This window comes from Pseudophryne corroboree, chromosome 8 (genome assembly GCF_028390025.1).
Source record: "Pseudophryne corroboree isolate aPseCor3 chromosome 8, aPseCor3.hap2, whole genome shotgun sequence".
Classification (NCBI taxonomy): domain Eukaryota; kingdom Metazoa; phylum Chordata; class Amphibia; order Anura; family Myobatrachidae; genus Pseudophryne; species Pseudophryne corroboree.
In genome coordinates this window covers 444608282-444627503 of record NC_086451.1, presented here as the reverse complement: position 1 = coordinate 444627503, position 19222 = coordinate 444608282, and the positions used below count along the sequence as shown (strand labels likewise).

Sequence of the window (19222 nt, the reverse complement as noted above, 5' to 3'; positions counted from 1 at the left end):
GTGCTCTGGCAAGGGTCACATTGCAAGTCCAGGTTTAAATAGGACATTCTGAGCTGTGTTTGGCTTAGTGCAGCAGGTGACCAATGTTGTTGGAATCTGGTTGGTTGGTCAGTGCAGTCAGGTGATCGGTGCAGATACGGGGATTAAATCTAGAGAGAACGCCAACCAGCATTTCATAAAGCTGAAACATTTTTTCCACTAGAAATCTGTTATACTGTAACTGTCGTGTTACGCCTTACCGAGCATGTCAATGAGTTTTATTCACCTTTCCCAGAGTTTACAGGAGGCCCTACAATATCTCACTGCAAAACAGTCCGCACACTGGGGTTAATTCCAAGTTGATCGCAGCAGGAATTTTTTTAGCAGTTGGGTAAAACCATGTGCACTGCAGGGGGTGCAGATATAACATTTGCAGAGAGAGTTAGATTTGGGTGGGTTATTTTGTTTCTGTGCAGGGTAAATACTGGCTGCTTTATTTTTACACTGCAATTTAGATTTCAGTTTGAACACACCCCACCCAAATCTAACTCTCTCTGCACATGTTATATCTGCCCCCCCCTGCAGTGCACATGGTTTTGCCCATCTGCTAAAAATTTCCTGCTGCGATCAACTTGGAATTACCCCCACTGTGCTATGTATAGAGCATGAAGGACAGACGTTGTTAATGTGTCTAGCTTTTGTATGAAAGGCACAAAGGTTATACAGCGGACATACTTATAAACTTACGAACAGAAAATGAAAAGGAGAAGTAACAGAAAACCTGCACATCACCAATGGTTCTGCACTTCTGTCTGGGTTCAGGGAAGGAGCAGTTTCAGCTCTTCTGTAATCCTGTATATTGTCTGTGCGAGAGGGCAGATTATCTCCAACTAGTGACGTTACAGCTAAACTCGTCGGGCCAGGCCTGGCCAACCTGTGGCCACTCAGCTGTTGTGAAACTACACATCCCAGCATGCCCTGCCACAGTCTTCGCATTCCTTAATAGCAAAACTGTGGCAGGGCATGATGGGATTTGTAGTTTAACAACAGCTGGAGAGCTACAGGTTGGCCAGGCCTGCTCTAGGCATATTGTGACTTGTGAGTATTACTTTTTCTTCCAATATATGCTGCTAATGGATTGTTCATTGCTTATAGCTCGCCGCACTGCGGGATCCCACTGCTAAGTGTAACTGCTTTTATTTCGGAATGCCGAATGTGATGACGTCGACATGGTTGAAATAGCAGGAAGCAGTTGGCTTCCAAACGTATGGGATCACGGCGATTGATTTTATTGAGGCCGGGAACCCGAAGGAGGACGTGATGCCACCGCCGATCGGGATGCTGGCGTCACATTACTAACAGCCGGCATCCCGAATGTCTTCACAGCGGGACACGGAGGGCGGAGGGGGGCAGGAGAAGGGAGGTTAGCGTTCGGGATCAGGGACGGGAAGGTTAGGGTTAGGTTTAGGCACTTAGAGGGGGCGGTTAGGGTTAGGCAGCGGGGAAGGGACTGTTAGGGTTAGGCACCTAGCGGGGAGGGTTAGGGTTAGGCACCCCCAAGGGAGGGTTAGGGTAGGGAAAACTTGAGTTAGGGGCCTCAATTGGCAGCTGGCATCCCGTCCATCGGCAAATCATATTGATCCCAAAATAGCAATATCTAACATGTTCACATCAGCATAATGCCGACATGGACAAATGTTGACTATGACACGTCGGCATAGTGAAAATGTCAATATTACTGTTAGGGTTACCTGAAAAATACATAATTGACATTGTAGCCATGTCGACATTTCATCCATGTTGACATGCTACATTGCACCATGTCTGTCCACATTTGAATATTGACACGGTCACTGCCGACCTAATGTACAGAACCTTGCAGAAGATGTGTCAAAGACAACTGTCAGTTTTCAACCACAGCCTGTGACATGACAGTTAGGAGCTGATTGGCTGGTACTGTATCTCTCTCTGCTTTATCTCCAGGTTTTCATGAATCTCCCCCCTTGAGGGCAAGAGGACCAATGAGAAGCTGCAGTCACATAGATTTCATTGGTCCTCCTGCTCCCGCCCCCTTTCTGCAGCCCTTTTGTTTAACACTTCAGGTTCTAACGCCACTTTAAAGTTTCTTTAAACTTTACTATTATTAACCCTCCAAGTTCCAGAGCGTGGGCTGAGAGATCATAGGTGGCATTCACACGAACATCTGCTCCTCATCAACAAGTGGCAGCAATTTCTGCAGGCGTTGGGTATACTTTTGACAGTCGATTGCAAGCTCTTTAGTGTCCAGGACAAGTTTTTTACTTTATGTGAAAAAACAATTGTGACATTATTTCTGTACAACCTTTTTTCCAGCCATTGACTACTGTATACCAATTATAACCAGCTGAATCACGATTGCTGTACATCACCCTGACATCTTGTACCGTCTTCTGTGTGTATGTAATAACACGCCTTTATTTCATGTCTCAGACACAGATTACCTGCGGTATCTGTTCCCCAGTTATGTGAAAGCCAATCTGTATCGGTTCTGCTACACGCAGTTTGGCCAGGGCGTCTCCATCTGCAACTTCTGGAACGGTGAGATAGCAGTGTGTGTGTGGTGTAGTGTGCGGAACAGTAGGGAGACGGGAGGTGGCGTGTAGGGGTGACATTGCACATCGGGCCTAATTTAGACCTGATCGTAGATGTGCTAAATTTAGCACATCTAAGATCAGATACACAGACATGCGGGGGGACGCCCAGCACAGGGCTAGTCTGCCCCTCATGGCATGCCCCCCCCCCCCCCCTTCCCGCACAAGTACAAAAGCATCGGTACTGGAAGGAGCAACTCGTCACTGTGAGGGTCGCAGCGGCTGCGTGTGACGTCACGCAGACGCCACGGCCCGCCCCCCCCCAACAGTCCGGACCAGAGACCGCCTCTGCCTGTCAATCAGGCAGAGGTGATCGCAGGGCTGAGACAGCCGTTGGTGCTCTGGCATGCGCAGGCGCACTGCGGCGCATGCGCAATTCAGACCTGATTGGCTGCGGTGCAAAAACGCACAGCAGCGATCAGGTCTGAATTAGGCCCATAGTGCAGAGGGGCATCCTGTGTGTTCTTGATAACTTTGCTAAGTGTATTGCATGGGAATCTCTTTCCTTCTGACACATGTTCTTACCGTGTTCCGTTGTATTTACTGACACTCTACTGCACTAGTGTCCCAGATTTCCACAGACTGGCACGCAGATAGAATGAGTGTGAGTGCGAGGTTTGGGTGTAACGTGTACTAATCCCAGGTCTTTGTGTGCACAGATCCACATCACCACGACATGTATGTACAGAGCAGTGATTTCCTGGCACCTTTAAACTCGGAGAGGCCGGAGCCGAACATTACAGGTAAATAAAGCAGAACTGATGACTAGAGATGTGATGGGACACAGAGAAAATGTCGGATCTTGGTCAAAGTATAATTTATTTATTTATTAACAGTTTCTTATATAGCGCTGCGTATTCCATTGCGCTTTACAATTAGAACAACAGTAAGAGAACAAAACGTGGTAAAACCAGACAGACATAGAGGTAGGAAGGCCCTGCTCCCAAGCTTACACTCTATAGGATAATACTTAGCATCTACTGTATTAAAAGAAAAGGAAGCTAACCTACAAATTAAAAAACATAATGACAGACACTTGGACACTTTGGGCGTGATATATCAATTGAATACCGCCCTATCTCCTTTCTAAAGTGATCCCCGTTATCTCGCATATCGCGCCCATAGTAATCAGGTTTAGCTGCGTAAAGGGTTGGGCGTCCTCGCTACCCCGGGTTAGTGAACTGAAATGATTATACCACACCCATCAGCAGAAACAGAATGGGTGTGGTAGGGGGTGAAAAGAATTGAATACCGCCCTTAGGGTGTATCCTATTAGCACTAAAAAAAAAATTGGCAGCGAAAAACGGGGACATTTTTGCTAAAAAATTTTTTTCTTTTTCTTTTTTTTTCCGGGGTATCCAATTTTATATTTTTTCTTGCAAAAACACATAGGATCTTGCAAAAACACATAGGGTTATTTCCCGCGGCTAATAGGATTCTGCCCATAGTAATTTATCTAAATCAGCATGTGTGAGCCCGCCTCTCGATGCGTCCGCAATTAGATTTGCAGCACAGCGGTTGGCGGACATTTTTTTCCGGAGTGGCTGAATGTGACGTAATGCAGATGGTCCGCCCCCGTTCGGGGATGCCCCGCCCTCCCTCTTCTGGGAAGCTCCCAAGTGGAGGGAGCAGAGGGGATCGAGATTAATGCTGCACTACAGCCCTGGTTCTCCGTTTGCTCTCTGTGTCTCTCCAGATTACCAAGAAAGTTTAAGAAACTTTTTGAAAGAAGATAGAAAAAATAAATAGAATTGTTTCTGGGCTCAGTAATTTAATATTATTATTATTATTCTATCATTGGTAAACGTAGCTTCTAATTTTTGGGGTTAAGGTGTGTACACACATTGAGCTAAATATGTAAGATTTTGACTATGCAGTCAAATCTTAAGGAAAGTTAGTGCACATCTCAAGGTGTTAGCCCCCTTGCGATACAGATTTGATCCTGATGCGCGCTCCCGCGGGGTCGGTATCGCAAGGCTAGATAGACTGTGCAGGCAAGTCAATCTTGACTATCTAGTGTACGATCTAGTATAAAGTATAGTCAAAATTGGGTGCCATCTGGGGCGGGGAAGTGGCAGCGGCAGAGCGATCTGATGCTGCGCCATCGGATACAGCAGCGGGTTACAGGAGCCGGCAGAAGGCGTCTTGCGGCTTTAGCATATTTTAGCCCAGCCGCTGCATTAGGATGTAGTTACATTGCCGGCAGTCGGGATCTCAGCGGTCATACTAACCCCCGGAATCCCGACCACTGACAATGCCGCCAGCCAGAATCCCGGCCAATGGGGACTATTCCCACTCGTGGGGGTCCACTACACCCATTGAGTGGGAACAGAACCTGTGGCGAGCGCAGCGAGCCCACAAGGGGCTTCGTTTCGCTTGCCCCCTTGTCGGCATTCTGTCGGCCGGGATGCCGGCATCTGTATGTATGCTGACCGCTGGGACCCCGGCGCTGGGTCCATCTCTGAATCGGATCCTAAGGCACTGAAATAGTCATTGTGATTTCTCCCACTCCTTCTCCCCACAGATTGGAAGAAAAACTTCCTGCGTCTCCACAGATTGGTTCTCATTGGGGGTCCTAACGATGGCGTTATTACTCCGTGGGAGTCCAGGTACGCAGATTGGGGGTCCGGGGCGATTATCACACTCGTCCTGCATTATTATAGCATCTAATAAGGTCACCTTTTGTTTTTCAGTCACTTTGGATTTTACGATGAAAATGAAACCGTTTTGGATATGAAGCAGCAGCAGGTCTGTCTCACATAATCCATTTATCCCTCTGTTAGTGTAATCAAAAGTGTGCGGGAAGCCTCCGATAAACCTAATATTAAAATCAAGGGGAGATGTATCAAGACTTGGAGAGAGATAAACTGGAGAAGTTGCACAAAGCAACTAATCCGCTTCTAACTATTATAATTTGTGCTAGATAAATGACAGGAGCTGATAATCAGCTTCTCCACTTTACAGTATCTCTCTCCAAGGTTAATACATATCCCCCTAAGCCATGGGTCTTCAACCTGCTGCCCTCCAGCAGCTGTGGAACTACACATCCCAGCATGCCCTGCCAAAGTTTTGCTATTAAGGCATGCTAAAACTCAGGCAGAGCATGCTGGCATGTGTAGTTCCACAACAGCTGGAGGGCCGCAGGTTGAAGACCCATTCCCTAAGCGTAAGTCTGTCGCTATGTGGACAATCCAGTTCAGCGTAAGATTTCATAGGATCCATGCACTATGACCCTAGGCGGGATGTTCCTAACAGGAAGTTTTTTACTTACCATAATACCTGGAAGTGCCCGAGGCTCCAGCAGGACCTCACCCAGAAGCGAATCTGGCCCCACATATGTGTTACACGCATAAGATTACACGGATTGTGAGTTTCTGCACATCATCAGCGTATGCCCACAGCTACCTAGACGCTTCTCTCATCTAGGGGTGTTTTACCTTCACTCATGGCATACATCCCCACTGTCCTGGTTTTCTGTTGGACAGTACTGATGTTGATGGGACAGTTCTACTTTCAGGGGCAGGTCCTGCAGTCAGCACATGTGTCCTGAGTCTGCTCGCCACAGGTTCTATTCTATTAGACACCCACAAGTGGAAATCGTCCCTTCTAGATGGCATGCTGACTGACAGTATTTTCAGTGTGCGGGATGCAGGGGGTGGTTATATGACCGTCTGTCTCCTGACCGTGGGTCACATAACTACATCCCAATATGAGAGGTATGGCTTTTGGTTCTACATTCTGTTGAATTATATTTATAAGCAGATAATCAGCATATTACAGTATATCTAGTAAACTTTGCAAAGCACAAAAACAAATCAAACCGCTTCTTTCCTTCCAGTGGCCCTCACTTACCCACTCACTGGTTTTTAAATTGACAGGTCTTTTTTTCTATAACATAACATTGCCGCTGGTTGGCCAAGCTCCGTGATTGGCTGCTGGTTGGTCTAGCTCTCAGTGATTTGGCTGAAGCTTTGTCTAGCTCAGTGATTGGCTGCTGGTTGTTCTAGCTCAGTGATTTGGCTTAAGCTTTATCTAGCTCAGTGATTGGCTGCGGGTTGGTCAAGCCCAGTGATTCCCTACTGGTTAGTCTAGCTCAGTGATTGTTGGCTGAATCTGTGTCAAGCTCAGTGATTGGTTGCGGTTGGGTCTAGCTCAGTGATTGACTGCAGGTTGGCCACGCCCAGTGATTGCCTGCTGGTTGGTCTAGCTCAGTGATTGGATGTGAGTTTATCCAGCTCAATGAATGGCTGCTGTGAACTGTCTAATGCTCTGATTGAGCACCAGTTATAGCATGGTGAAAGTTCTTTCATTTTTTACTATAAAATAGTATCTACTGGGAAAACATTGTACATTCATGGTGTTATTAATGTTTGAACCAAGCAGTACCCTTCACAAACATAATGCTTTTAAAATAAGTAATCCTCTGTACAATGTCCTTCTGATTACTTCCTCTTTATTCCCTAGGTATACATAGATGACGTCTTTGGTCTCCGTACTTTAGATAGGCGTGGAGCAGTCACGGTGTATTCTATCCCGGACGTCATGCATACAATGTGGCACTCGAACGAGACTGTCTTCCATGAGTGCATTGAAAAGTGGCTCACTTAATGTTATCGTGCTCTACATTGGGACTATAAAACCTGTTTCATCATCCTCCAAGCTACAGTTCCTCCCCATTGCAGATTGACTTGGACCTACTACACCTCAGTATTCATCATGCCTGTCCTGTTCTTTGTGGTGTGGTCCACTGCAGGCCTCTCCTATTCCTCCCAAGAACTTGCTCACCCAACCCTTCTACAAACTGTGGGTCATATTTCCTTTATGTCATTGTGCAGTTCAGTCTGCTTCTTCTTTACCCCCCAACGTGAGTCTCCAACCTAATATTTAACTATGAAGCAAACGTAGGTACTTTTATACCCCTTAAACTTGATCGTTTTTTTTTTGAAGGTAGAACGTTTTCTGTTTGCACCTTTTATAACAATGGAAGATTCACTTTGGGAAGCACTTTGCACAATGGGGGTGCCATTATTTAATTGGCAGTGAAATACGTAACCCATAGGGATCTTCTACCTCTGTGCCTCCAATCCTCTGCTGTCAAAATAATGGGGTAACGTTGGATGCTGAAATCATGGGATGTTCATAGCATGCAAGCCTTTTTAATGTTTACTCGCGCAGCGCAGGCGGGCGTTTTCTGGGCCATACAAAAGTTCACCTTGTTAATTCAATAGGTCTAGTGACATCACCAAGGCACACAGAACCTCGTGCCTGAATGACGTCCGAAATGCCTAATGAATTCATAGTCCACGATCTCAAGAATTGTCGTGGAGACCCAAAAATGTCCATGCAGAGGAATAGTACATTTTAAATGACAAGGAATAAAAAATACTCCCTTTGCTGCAAAATACGCCGTTATCAATGCAATTGCTCCCTTCACTCGCAAACGGTTTGAAGCTGGAGAGCGTGTTGTGGTTTTTATAATTTTTTTAAAATAAAAATGTCCGACGAGATCGTGTTTCCGCAGGGATGGACTCGGAAGCTCAGGATGCGGGGTATTTATAATTATGGAAGCCACATTGTCACTGCACCAAGGCACAAGAGCTGACAATGGTGGGCATGAAGAACCGTGTTAGCCGTATTACGTCAGGGAGTTACTACCCAGTTATCGTTGTAATAAGTGTGTATTTTTTCTGCTATTTTTTTTTATTGCCGTTTGTTGTGTTCAATAAAACATTTCTGCAAAACCATAAACTGTGTGTGCATGCAAGATGCGTCAGGTCTGCGGCCATAGCTTATGTCAGCCATACATTGCGATAAACACCTATGATTTCAAATATTTGCTTTGATATCGTAATACATATTCGCTATCGGGTGTGATTAAAAAATAAACAGAACCTTTCGAATGTAGCAGGTGTAACTCTTATTCTTGCAAACAAATTATATATATATATATAGAGTAAAGATACACTCGGCACTCCGCCAAATAAATGTAGACATCTTGCCCAGTGCCTTCCTTCTGAGTTTGATATAAGTATGGTATATAAGAAGGAAGGCACCGGGCAAGATGTCTACATTTATTTGGCGGAGTGCCGAGTGTATCTTTACTCTACTATAGGTTGGACTGCCATATCCACACCATTGCTAAGGCAACCGCACTTCTTTGAACCAAGTGGGTCAGTATATTTTCTTTGATTTTATCCTGCACCTGACCGCACATCATGGATACGATACCAGAGGACGTTCCAGGATATAGAGCAACTACACTACTAACTGGGGAAATTCTATCCTTATCTGATATTGATGCCAACAGGATCCTGATTACAGACAAGCTGGCACAAACTACTGGAGTCAAAACCAGTGAACAAATCTATACTGATTTTCTGAGACTCAGAAACAGGGAAACTGATTTCTACCTACATGGAGTATGCTTATCGGACTATTTTCGGGAGAAAAAAATCCCCAGGGGCTTTCGCATTAAAAACATGCCCACCATTGGACGCTTCAACACAGATTTCTGTCGGAAATGGGCAGCCGTTTTAAATAAAGCCTCGTTTGACTTAATGCTGCTCGTCATTGAAGAATCCACAAGGGAGTTAGCCATCACCAGAGAGAAAATTAAAACTCTGGAGCAGAACAGCCTGGATGCTCTGATCTCAGATACTTCTGTGGACTGGATCGCTAAATTAAACACAGAGGTAGAAAAATACAGATCTGAATTAATTCAATTTAAAACCAAAAAATTGGCTACTGTCAATAGAGACTATGATGAGAACCGGGTATACTACTGGGCGAATCCGCAACCGGGCGGACGGAGACCATATCGCAGGAGGTTCAATAAATTTAATAAACAATCTGGACGATCATCTCAAGATACTGACACCTCCAGTGGAACTTCTCACAGTGAAGCAGAACTACCAAGCACCAGTCGCACCAATTCCAGAGGTCGTTCCCCTTTAGGGGTAAAAACGAGAGCAAAGGAGGACGGCGCAGAAGACAAAGAACCAGACGTGGCGGCCAATGCCAAAGGGAGACCAAAGCGAGCTGCAAAAACAACAAAGAAATGATATATAATTTATCATCACGCACATTGACTGACATTGAGACTGCGGTGTTGAGTAAAGGTTTGAATTTTGTTCCGACTAACCCCCATAATAGTCTCAAAAGCAAAGTTGACCTGAGTCGCCTTAACAGGCAACTGAGACTGAAAGAATTCTTTAGTAAAAATGACTCTGATAAACCTTTAACTAAAATTGATAAACCAGCATGTCCTGTTAAACCAAAATCTAACTTTGACCCCTATTCTTCCAACACAGCCATAAAAGCTTTCACTAGAACTGTCACTAATTGTATTGATTTATGTGAAAAAGAAAATGTCACTAGCACCATGAATTTATCACCTGCTGAATGGCAGGCATTGCGTGATCTTGCGACCTGTAATGACATAACAATACGCCCTGCCGACAAAGGTGGGGGCATTGTGGTGCAAGACTTATGTGATTATAGAGATGAAGCTTACAGACAGTTATGTGATGATAATGTGTATACCAAGCTAGAGGCTGATCCCACTGCTATGTATCTAAGGGAGCTTGAGGATGTCTTGCTGTCTGCGGTTGAGGCTGGACATATTACTGAATCTGTAAAGAATGCCTTGTGTTGTAATTATCCCCGGGTACCCGTATTCAATATGCTTCCCAAATTGCATAAAAACAGTGAGAAGCCACCTGGCAGACCCATTGTGTCTGCCAGGGACTCCTTGTACTATCAAGTATCCAAATATCTTGACTTTTACCTCCAGCCGGTAGTTCAGAATCAATCTACATATCTGAAAGACACGACAATGTTTTTGCATAAACTCAGATCTTTTGGTGTTATACCTGAAGACTGCTGGCTAGGCACTATTGATGTAGTAAGCCTATACACTAGTATTCCTCATGACAGGGGACCCGAGGCTGTACGAAGTTTGATTACCAATAACACCCTCTATCTTGGTCCTAATGTGGATTTTTTTCTTGCAACTTTTGAGGTTGGTTTTGGAGAGAAATTATTTTATTTTTAACAATGAATTTTTCCTGCAGACCCGGGGTTGTGCGATGGGATCTTGTGTCGCACCAACCTACGCGAATGCTTTCATGTTCCTAGTTGAACACCAATTGTTCTTTGATAACCAGGACCTGGCCAATCTCATACCCCTATATACAAGATATATAGACGACGTGTTCCTCCTATGGAGGGGCACATAGGAGGAATTCACTAATATGATGTCACTGGCCAACACTAGGGACAGACACATCAAGTTTACGTGGAACATTCAAAAGGAAAACATACATTTTTTAGATGTAGAGGTAAAAATACGTGGTGTTGACTTCAGTACATCTATTTACCAGAAACCCACTGATTGCAACAATATGCTGCATGCCTCCAGCCACCATCCGAGCTCCCTTAAAAGAGGTCTCCCCTATTCGCAATTCTTACGGGTTCACCGCATTTGCAGTGATCCTGTTGATGAGGTGAATAAAATGGAACTTATGACTAAAAAATTTCTAGAAAGGGGGTACAGCAACAAGGATTTACAATCAGCCAAAATTAAGGCACTCAAAGCACCTAAAGTAAAGAATATCACCTGTCCCAAACCTAATAAAATAGACACTACCATGATTTGGGTCAACAATTACACGGTATCTACTAAGACCATTGTCAGTACCGCTAAAAGGGTTTGGCCAGTAGTCCAAGCAGACCCAGACCTTGCAGAATTGTCTGAAAGTGCGTTACTACCTTGTTATACAAGGGGTAAAAACATCGGGGACCATGTGATACATGTTGACATTGCTAACATGTCACCCACATATCCTAAACACTTCATGACTAAAAAACCAGGAAACTACAGGTGCTTAGGTTGCACTACTTGCACCTATCTGGACACCGGCAATTATATCAGGCATCCACATAGTGGTAAACAGATCAAATTAAAACATGTTTTTACTTGCACCAGCAAATATGTGATCTACTGCATTAGGTGCCCTTGCAGCTTATATTACATAGGCAAAACGGTGTGCCAGTTCAAAGAAAGAATGGCACAACACCGTAGCGCCATTAAGCAGATATTGGAAGGGAAAAACATAGATCAGCCTGTTGCCAAACATTTTAAAACTTGCAAGCACAGTCTCTCCTCATTACGCTACATGATGTTGGACCATGTCAAGGAAGATATCAGGGGGGGTGATAGAGGAAAGATCCTTCTGCAGTTAGAAATTAAATGGATACATCTTTTGAATACTGTTTCCCCGCATGGACTGAATGAAATGATTTCCTTTAATTGTTTCTTATAATGGTTATGTTACTATTTTTTGTAGTATTGCTGTAAGATCATTTGTAGTAATGTCCGTTTGTACAATGTATCATTGTAACCATGGTAACGGTTTTTACTTTCACTTTCATTTTCACTTTGTCCCAGTCACTGCTCAGGCGCCGTCTATTGGTGATGACGTCAGCAGCAGCAGCATGGGGAGTGTTTTTGCACTTACTTTCACTTTCACTTGGTGTTTCTTAACTGCATAAAGGTAAGCTTGATTTCTTGCATTTGTTATATACCTGACGAAGGATAATAAATCCGAAACGTTGTATTCAACCCAGGAGTGTCCGGGTTTCTTATTTGAATTAAGTCCACGAGTGCCGCCTACATACCATACTTATATATATATATATATATATATATATATATATATATATAGGTAAAATATCAGAAAATCATAATATATGTATGAGCAACGCTCCTATATGCTTCAGCGGCGAATCAGCCAATCAGAAGTGGTTAGCTAGTGCTGGCAGTCATTAATCTCACACAGCCTATGTCAGAGCAACGTTGCCGGCACCAGTATGCCAACAATTTTAAAGTAATGTTAGTAGGTTGGAGGGCTTTTTGTTGGATTGCAGGCCTTGCTTCCATAGCTTTCCTGGCTGCTGATAGTTTCCATTATGATGGGGGAACTCTGCTGCGCCTTTTCCTGTTAGTGTGTCTGGTCCAGCCTGCTTACTCTGCTCTAGGATTGGCTCCTACCATATCTCTGACCTTCAGAGGTTGCTAGAACCTTCACTGTTTGGTTCTTAATTGACATCATGCGACTCAGTTGACCTGATTCGTCCAATAATAACTTGCTAGTATTGCACTGGATTATGGGATCTAATCACAAAAAATGTTTTGGTAATTCTCAGTAATTCTCAGTCTCTTTTCTATAATTTAAACTCAAAACAGATCAGAGTACTTTACCTAGTTGATGGTCCCACATTCTAACTCCCGGCATTTTGGTAAGGCATCTTATGCCTCAAGATGTTTCTTACTAAGGCTTACCTCTCGCTCAACTTTTGCAGGCAACTTTAGGTTGTGATCGCCAATCTCTTTGTATTCAATGCTTGTGAAGTAGGTAGCCAATTACCTCCACCTGCACCCAATGATGTGACCATGGCGGACAATGCTGAATCGTCTTTGGTCGAAGTACCTGATAAACCTCCATCCCCACTCCATTCCTTCGGAGAACCAGACTCTGTAATAAGGTACCATGCACACTTGACCAAGATATTCCTCCGACATTCACCATGACTAGCTAAGTGGACTTTGTGATGGCATGTTACAGTAGTGGTTGGAGGATTTCAGTAAGGCTTTCATCTTTGCCTCATTGACTTCCTAGGCACAAAAGTGACCTGTATGTAGTCCCTCTGAAGTACACTATTAGTGACAAGTTACACTACTATGTAATTTGGATGCAAAATTCAGGAAAATGTACATATTCTAGGTAAAAAAAGGCAAAAGACAGAGGTCCTACAGCCTCTACCCGTATGACATAATTTTTTCTGAATTTTTCACCCACTGTTTTGCAAAATTTGCTTTTTTTCTGGATTTTTTTTCTGGATGTACTTTGCACTTGTGAGTTAGATGTTATTGCCAGTACGTAGGAATCATGTCACTTTGTTCCCTCACTGTTTTTCACCTTTATCTTTCACCCCCTTGGATGCTGACCCCTGTTGGTACTGACCAGTGTTTGGATATTGACCTTTGCATGGATACTGATCTCCACTTTGATATTGACCTTTGCCTGACCTCTGCTGGATTCTTTGGGACACCTTCCTTGACTTCAGCCTTAGCACTATAATACTGACACCTTCTCTGGGATACTTCTCTCCCGATTCTCCTCTCTCTACTGGCACTGCCAGCTGTAAACTCTTCACTCCTGTGGTCTCTCCCGGTAGTATCACCTTCAACCCAAAATGGTGGACACTGCTTGTATGTTGTGTTCTCCCATACCTGTGCCACCTCCATCTTCTGAAATTCTGTCTTCCCATTTTCTGACCACAACCTCCTTTCCCTTCTATAGCCATTTAATGAGAAGTAACGTTTTTTCTTTAGCACCTTGCCTCTTGCAGCACAGTCGGCACCCAAATCCATGTGCACACAGCAACATCTAAATAGCTATAGCCTGAACATCTCCTTGCTCATATTGCTTCCCTGTCCTGCCCTGGTGCTACAGTCTTATTCAACACTAGCCCCAGACAAGACAGCTCCAGCAACCCTAACCCTGAGACTTCAGACAGCCCCATTACCTGCAAAGATGCTCCCGTACCACAGCATGAAGATAGAGAAAATTTAGCTCCAATACAGCTTTGCTCTATTATATATTTATCCTGACTTCTTACTATACCACCCTCTCTTTCACCCAGCAAAACTACTTTATATTCTTCTTATTCACCCAGTCTACCAACCCCTGTCACCTTTATCAATTTGCTTCTCAGTCAACTACCACCACTCGCTCCGTCTTCACTCTGCTCAAACTTTTGGCACCTACCTCTTTCCTGTTACTAAGGGTTTCATTCCTCTCCCCTATCAATCGGGTCCCTAGATTCTATTTTATCTCCTTTTATCCCAACTTCTAAACACCCTCACCCAAATGCTTGCCTTCACCCGTCTCTTCAATCTCTCTCTTCTTTCCTGCTACCGCCCCATTTGTGTCCTTCCTTCTGCTTACAAATTACTTGAGCAGCTTGTATACAACTAAAATAAAACAATGCAAATATGACACAGCAGCTGGGCCTGCTGTTTAAAATGATATGCAGCATGCCTATATTCTGTATGTAATGGCAACTGTATCTGCATACAAAATGTTATGCTACACTGTAATCCAGTGAAACACTGTAACATAATTAGGAATGCTGATACAGTTGCAAATACACACAGAATATAGCCATGCCGCATATTATTTAAATCGGCATAAGCTGCTTGTGCGTCCTGGAGGACTGGGGTTTATTTAGCATGTGTGTTGCTTTAATCATGGGACTTTTGGGGGCCAGTGGGTGACTTTCTCTGACACCGAGGGCCTCCTTACTAAAAGACACATTCCGGTTGGTCCGAATAAATCAGACGTTTTCTAGTTTAAATACTGCGACAATTCGGATCCGATACGCAGAAGCCAGGAAACAGACGCACACCATTATATTGCTGGGAAATAGACAGACATTTTAAATGTCTGATGTGGTGCAATAATTTCCCGGGCAGCATTATTGGCTGCCATAACAAACAGGACCAAGTCTTCATACACAGGCGCAGCAGAATGTATTGCTGGAAATTCGGTGAGATGTGTGGATAAGATAGGTGAGAAAGGGGGGGGGAGGGTTTGGGGGGGAGGCACTTTCTTACCTGTCATAGACCTTTTGCTCCAGAGTTTTGACTATCCAAATTATTGGAATAATACAAAGAAGATATTTATGCTATATTCTTTGTTTTTCATATACTTTATATAGTCAAAACTCTGCCATATACTGGAGTATGAAAGAAGAGGCTCTGCCTCACCTCACCACACGTCACTGCTGGGGAGGCACTGGCTAGTATCACAGCTAGATTTACACACGTAAAAATGATTAGTATACTACAAAGATCAGTGACGTGCTGCCTACCCTTCCTACTCTGACAGCACGTTACTGATGATGACTCCAGTCATTGCCTATATGGCCACATATGCTTCTTGTGTCCGACACTCCCCCCCCTCCCCCCCCCCCTCCAGCATCACCACACTGCCACTGACACACACACACACACACACACACACACACACACACACAGTATATATGACAGGACAGTCACTGTAATCAGAGGGGTTTATTACTACAGCAGCATAAGCACAGGTGTAACAATGGGGTTCACTACGGCTGGCCGGCGGTCGGGCTCCCGGCGACCAGCATCCCGGCGCCGGGAGCCCGACCGCCGGCTTACCGACAGCTTGGCGGGCGCAAATGAGCCCCTTGCGGGCTCGCTGCGCTCGCCACGCTACGGGCACGGTGGCGCGCTACGCGCGCCACACTATTTTATTCTCCCTCTATGGGGGTCGTGGACCCCCACGAGGGAAAATAATTGTCGGTATTCCGGCTGTCGGGCTCCCGGCGCCGGTATACTGAGCGCCGGGAGCCCGACCGCCGGCAAACAGAAGACCACCCGTAACAATGTCATCATGTCACAGGTAATAGAATAGCAGATTAGTGGGGGTGGGGGGATACAAGGGGTCAGAGACTTCTCCACCATCCAAAGCTTCCTCACCAGCATCACCTTTGACAATGTAATGTCCATGTTCTCCTTACTGTTCCTGGTCTCATCCATCTGCAGCTGAGATATCACGCATGGTGTGTCGCAGTCTCAGGCAGCATCTGTCAGCCTAGGGAAACACTGAGGCTCCTGTACAGGTGTATCTGTCACAGGTGTGTAGGGAACCACTGAGGCTCCTGTACAGGTGTATCTGCCACAGGTGTGTGCGGAACCACTGAGGCTCCTGTACAGGTGTATCTGCCACAGGTGTGTGGGGAACCCACTGAGGCTCCTGTACAGGTGTATCTGCCACAGGTGTGTGGGGAACCCACTGAGGCTCCTGTACAGGTATATCTTTCACAGGTGAGTGGGGAACCACTGAGGCTTCTGTACAGGTGTATCTGTGGTCACAGTCCGCATGGTAGTGGGAGCAGTCTCACAGAGGGAGTGTGATATAGGCAGGAATCAGGCAGGTGCAGGTGACTGTGGATCATTGAAAGCTTTGTGCACAGGTTTGTGCAGCAATTAGCGAGTCTAGTCTGCTAGGACTGGTGGTTGAGGCTGACATGGCGCCAGAGAGTTCACCTGATCATTCCATCTTAATGGGATGTAGTTGTCTATGTCATCTCCTGCCAGGGTGACCATCTTTCTTCCTTGGAAATTTTCCTGACCATACAGGACCCAGCATCCTGTCTGCACTTTGTGAGATGAGATCATATTATTCAGGTCATAATACTTCAGTGAGCGCGTTTCCTGTTTTATGATCACGCTCTTGCCTCCATAGTAACAGTCTTCATACACAGTGATCTGGGGATTATACAGACCACCTCTAACGATCCTCACAGAAGAGATCTGGTCAGTAAGTCCAGGGAGGGTGCTGTACTTTCCTGGCTTGTAGATGTAAAAGTCTCCCTTGTAGAATTTTTCTGTATAGACGACCCAGGCATCATCCCCAGTGATTCGCAGGGAGGAGGTTTTATTATTGAAGCCATACTCTGACACGGACAGGTCAGAGACATCAGTGGTCAGAGAGGTGGAGGTCCCTTTAAAGTTACTATCTTCAAACAGCTCCAGCTTGTTCATCTTGGCAGAGGAGGTATCAGGATCTCTGACTGTGTTGTTCTGCCCTCAGTGCAGGGCTCCGGTTTATATACTGTGGATCCATGAGTTCCCAAGAAGTAAGTGAGGGAGGGAGCGGTGGGGGGGTCTTTTGAAGGTTGGGGGGACGGGACTGTAGGTGAGTGCTCCAGCCTCGTAAACCACTGCTGCTGTTATTGATAGAAGCAGTAGTAATCCGTATACACATTGACTAAGCTGCTTCCTTCTTAGGAAGGGGGGGAGAGAGATAAAATTACATTTTATATAGTTAATAATTAATTTCCCTTTGCCCAATGGCAATGTTGAGAGGTTATTTATAAAAAAAAAAAAAAAAAAAAAACACAACACTCCATATGTATTATGCAGAGTGTTCCAAATTTGAATGCCTATTTTAATAATCAATTCTGCCTGCCAGAACAGGGCGCAGACCATTATAGCCAGCTGCTCCAGGTTTGGATATGATGCTCTGACCACCTTAGGCAGCCGTGTCGGGGTACTGGCCACCTTAAGCTGGGTGCACTTTGGAGCGATTTCTGGCCTATTTGCCGCTTCGTAATGACAGATCGCCTACATCGCTAAGTGTGTATGGGTGATTGCGTGCTCCCGCGATCACTATCGACGGACGCTGGGTTTGATATGTTGTACATGAAACCTATCGATATCGCTAGCAGCCTTGTTTATGCTTATGAAGGACGGAACCCCTTCATAAAACTTGTTTCAGTGTGTACACAGAATCTGGGCTCAAGGGCATTCGTTCCTATGTCAGAATGAATGCCTGTTTCTCCAGTGTGTACCCAGCATAAAGCCATTACTGCTCCGTCCTACATTAATATGCACCATGCTGCATGCAGTATCGCGCGGCTGGCCATGCAGCACGACCTCCCGAAAGATGACGCATGCAACGCGGAAAATGTGCAATTGAGCGTACACTTCAGACGATATGCACAATTGTCAATCCGATATAGCAAATCATGCCGATATCGGCCTGATGTGTACCCACCCTAAGAATACTGTTAATCAAAACCATAATAATAAACTCTACAATTCAACATGGAGTAAAACTGAGGTTCTTAGCACATGTTTGGGCAAAAATGCGTGCCCACCTACCACGTCACGGTGACCTCATCAGGTACTTTCCTAGTAATAATCTTGGCAGTTGTCTGTTTGGGTCTATGACAATGGGGCTGATTCAGAGATGGTCACCGTTACCACAGCCACTGCGCTGTGCTCCAATAGGCTAACACCGCAGGAGACACCTCCTGCCGGCTTATAGGGTCTGCTGCTGCATCAGAAGACGCACCATCAGATCATCTGAGTGAACATTGGCTATCTGAGTCATTCATACTTCCGGGGTGAGTAAAGCTGTGCCCTAGGACCCACCGCAGTCACTGGCCTCAGCACAATAGGGTCTCCTGTACACCCCCCCCCCCCCCAATCCTGGCCCTCAAATGGCTGCAGCATGTGGGTCATTTTGCGGCTAAGAGGGCAGTGCGGGCTTCAGATGTGCACACCGAATACCATCAGAGATGTATATAAACCATCAGGTTTGCTACATCTGTAAATCAGGCCCAATGTTCTTCTCTCAGTTTCGGGCTTAAGCTTGTAGACTGGTGAATCAGTGTTGTGACGGGAATATCACATGGAACAAAGGAGAAATGACATTATTTTCCAAAGAACTGTAGGTTTAAGTCTGTGAAGGAAATTAAAGATAATAGATCTAATCGGCCACATTTTCAAGAACAGGTTGACCTTGCGGCTTACAGCAGAAAAGCAGCCAACCCTGCAATACTGTCCTCTGCTGATTCTACCACTAATTAGTAGCGTTGGACTTGTACACGGCCCCGGCCAACCTGGCAGTGTTGGTGCACATACATGACCTGAATTCATGCATGCTCACTGCTGCAGGCCCTGACGGGGCGGAATGATCTCATGGGCTCTCTCTTCGTGATCCATAAGA

General features: G+C 45.2%; 1 protein-coding gene across 3 annotated transcripts in view; it reads left to right on the top strand.

The window, feature by feature from the left end:
* Nucleotides 1-8513, top strand: part of PPT2 (palmitoyl-protein thioesterase 2) — a 65244-nt gene extending 56731 nt beyond the window's left edge. For all 3 annotated transcript variants that reach the window (XM_063938147.1, XM_063938146.1, XM_063938148.1), the window contains exons 5-9: nt 2449-2556; nt 3269-3352; nt 5134-5218; nt 5303-5357; nt 7074-8513. In XM_063938147.1, coding sequence (XP_063794217.1) covers nt 2449-2556; nt 3269-3352; nt 5134-5218; nt 5303-5357; nt 7074-7217 — 476 coding nt within the window. In that variant the 3' untranslated portion in view covers nt 7218-8513. The remainder of the gene's footprint in view (nt 1-2448; nt 2557-3268; nt 3353-5133; nt 5219-5302; nt 5358-7073) is intronic.
* Nucleotides 8514-19222: the final 10709 nt, after the last annotated feature.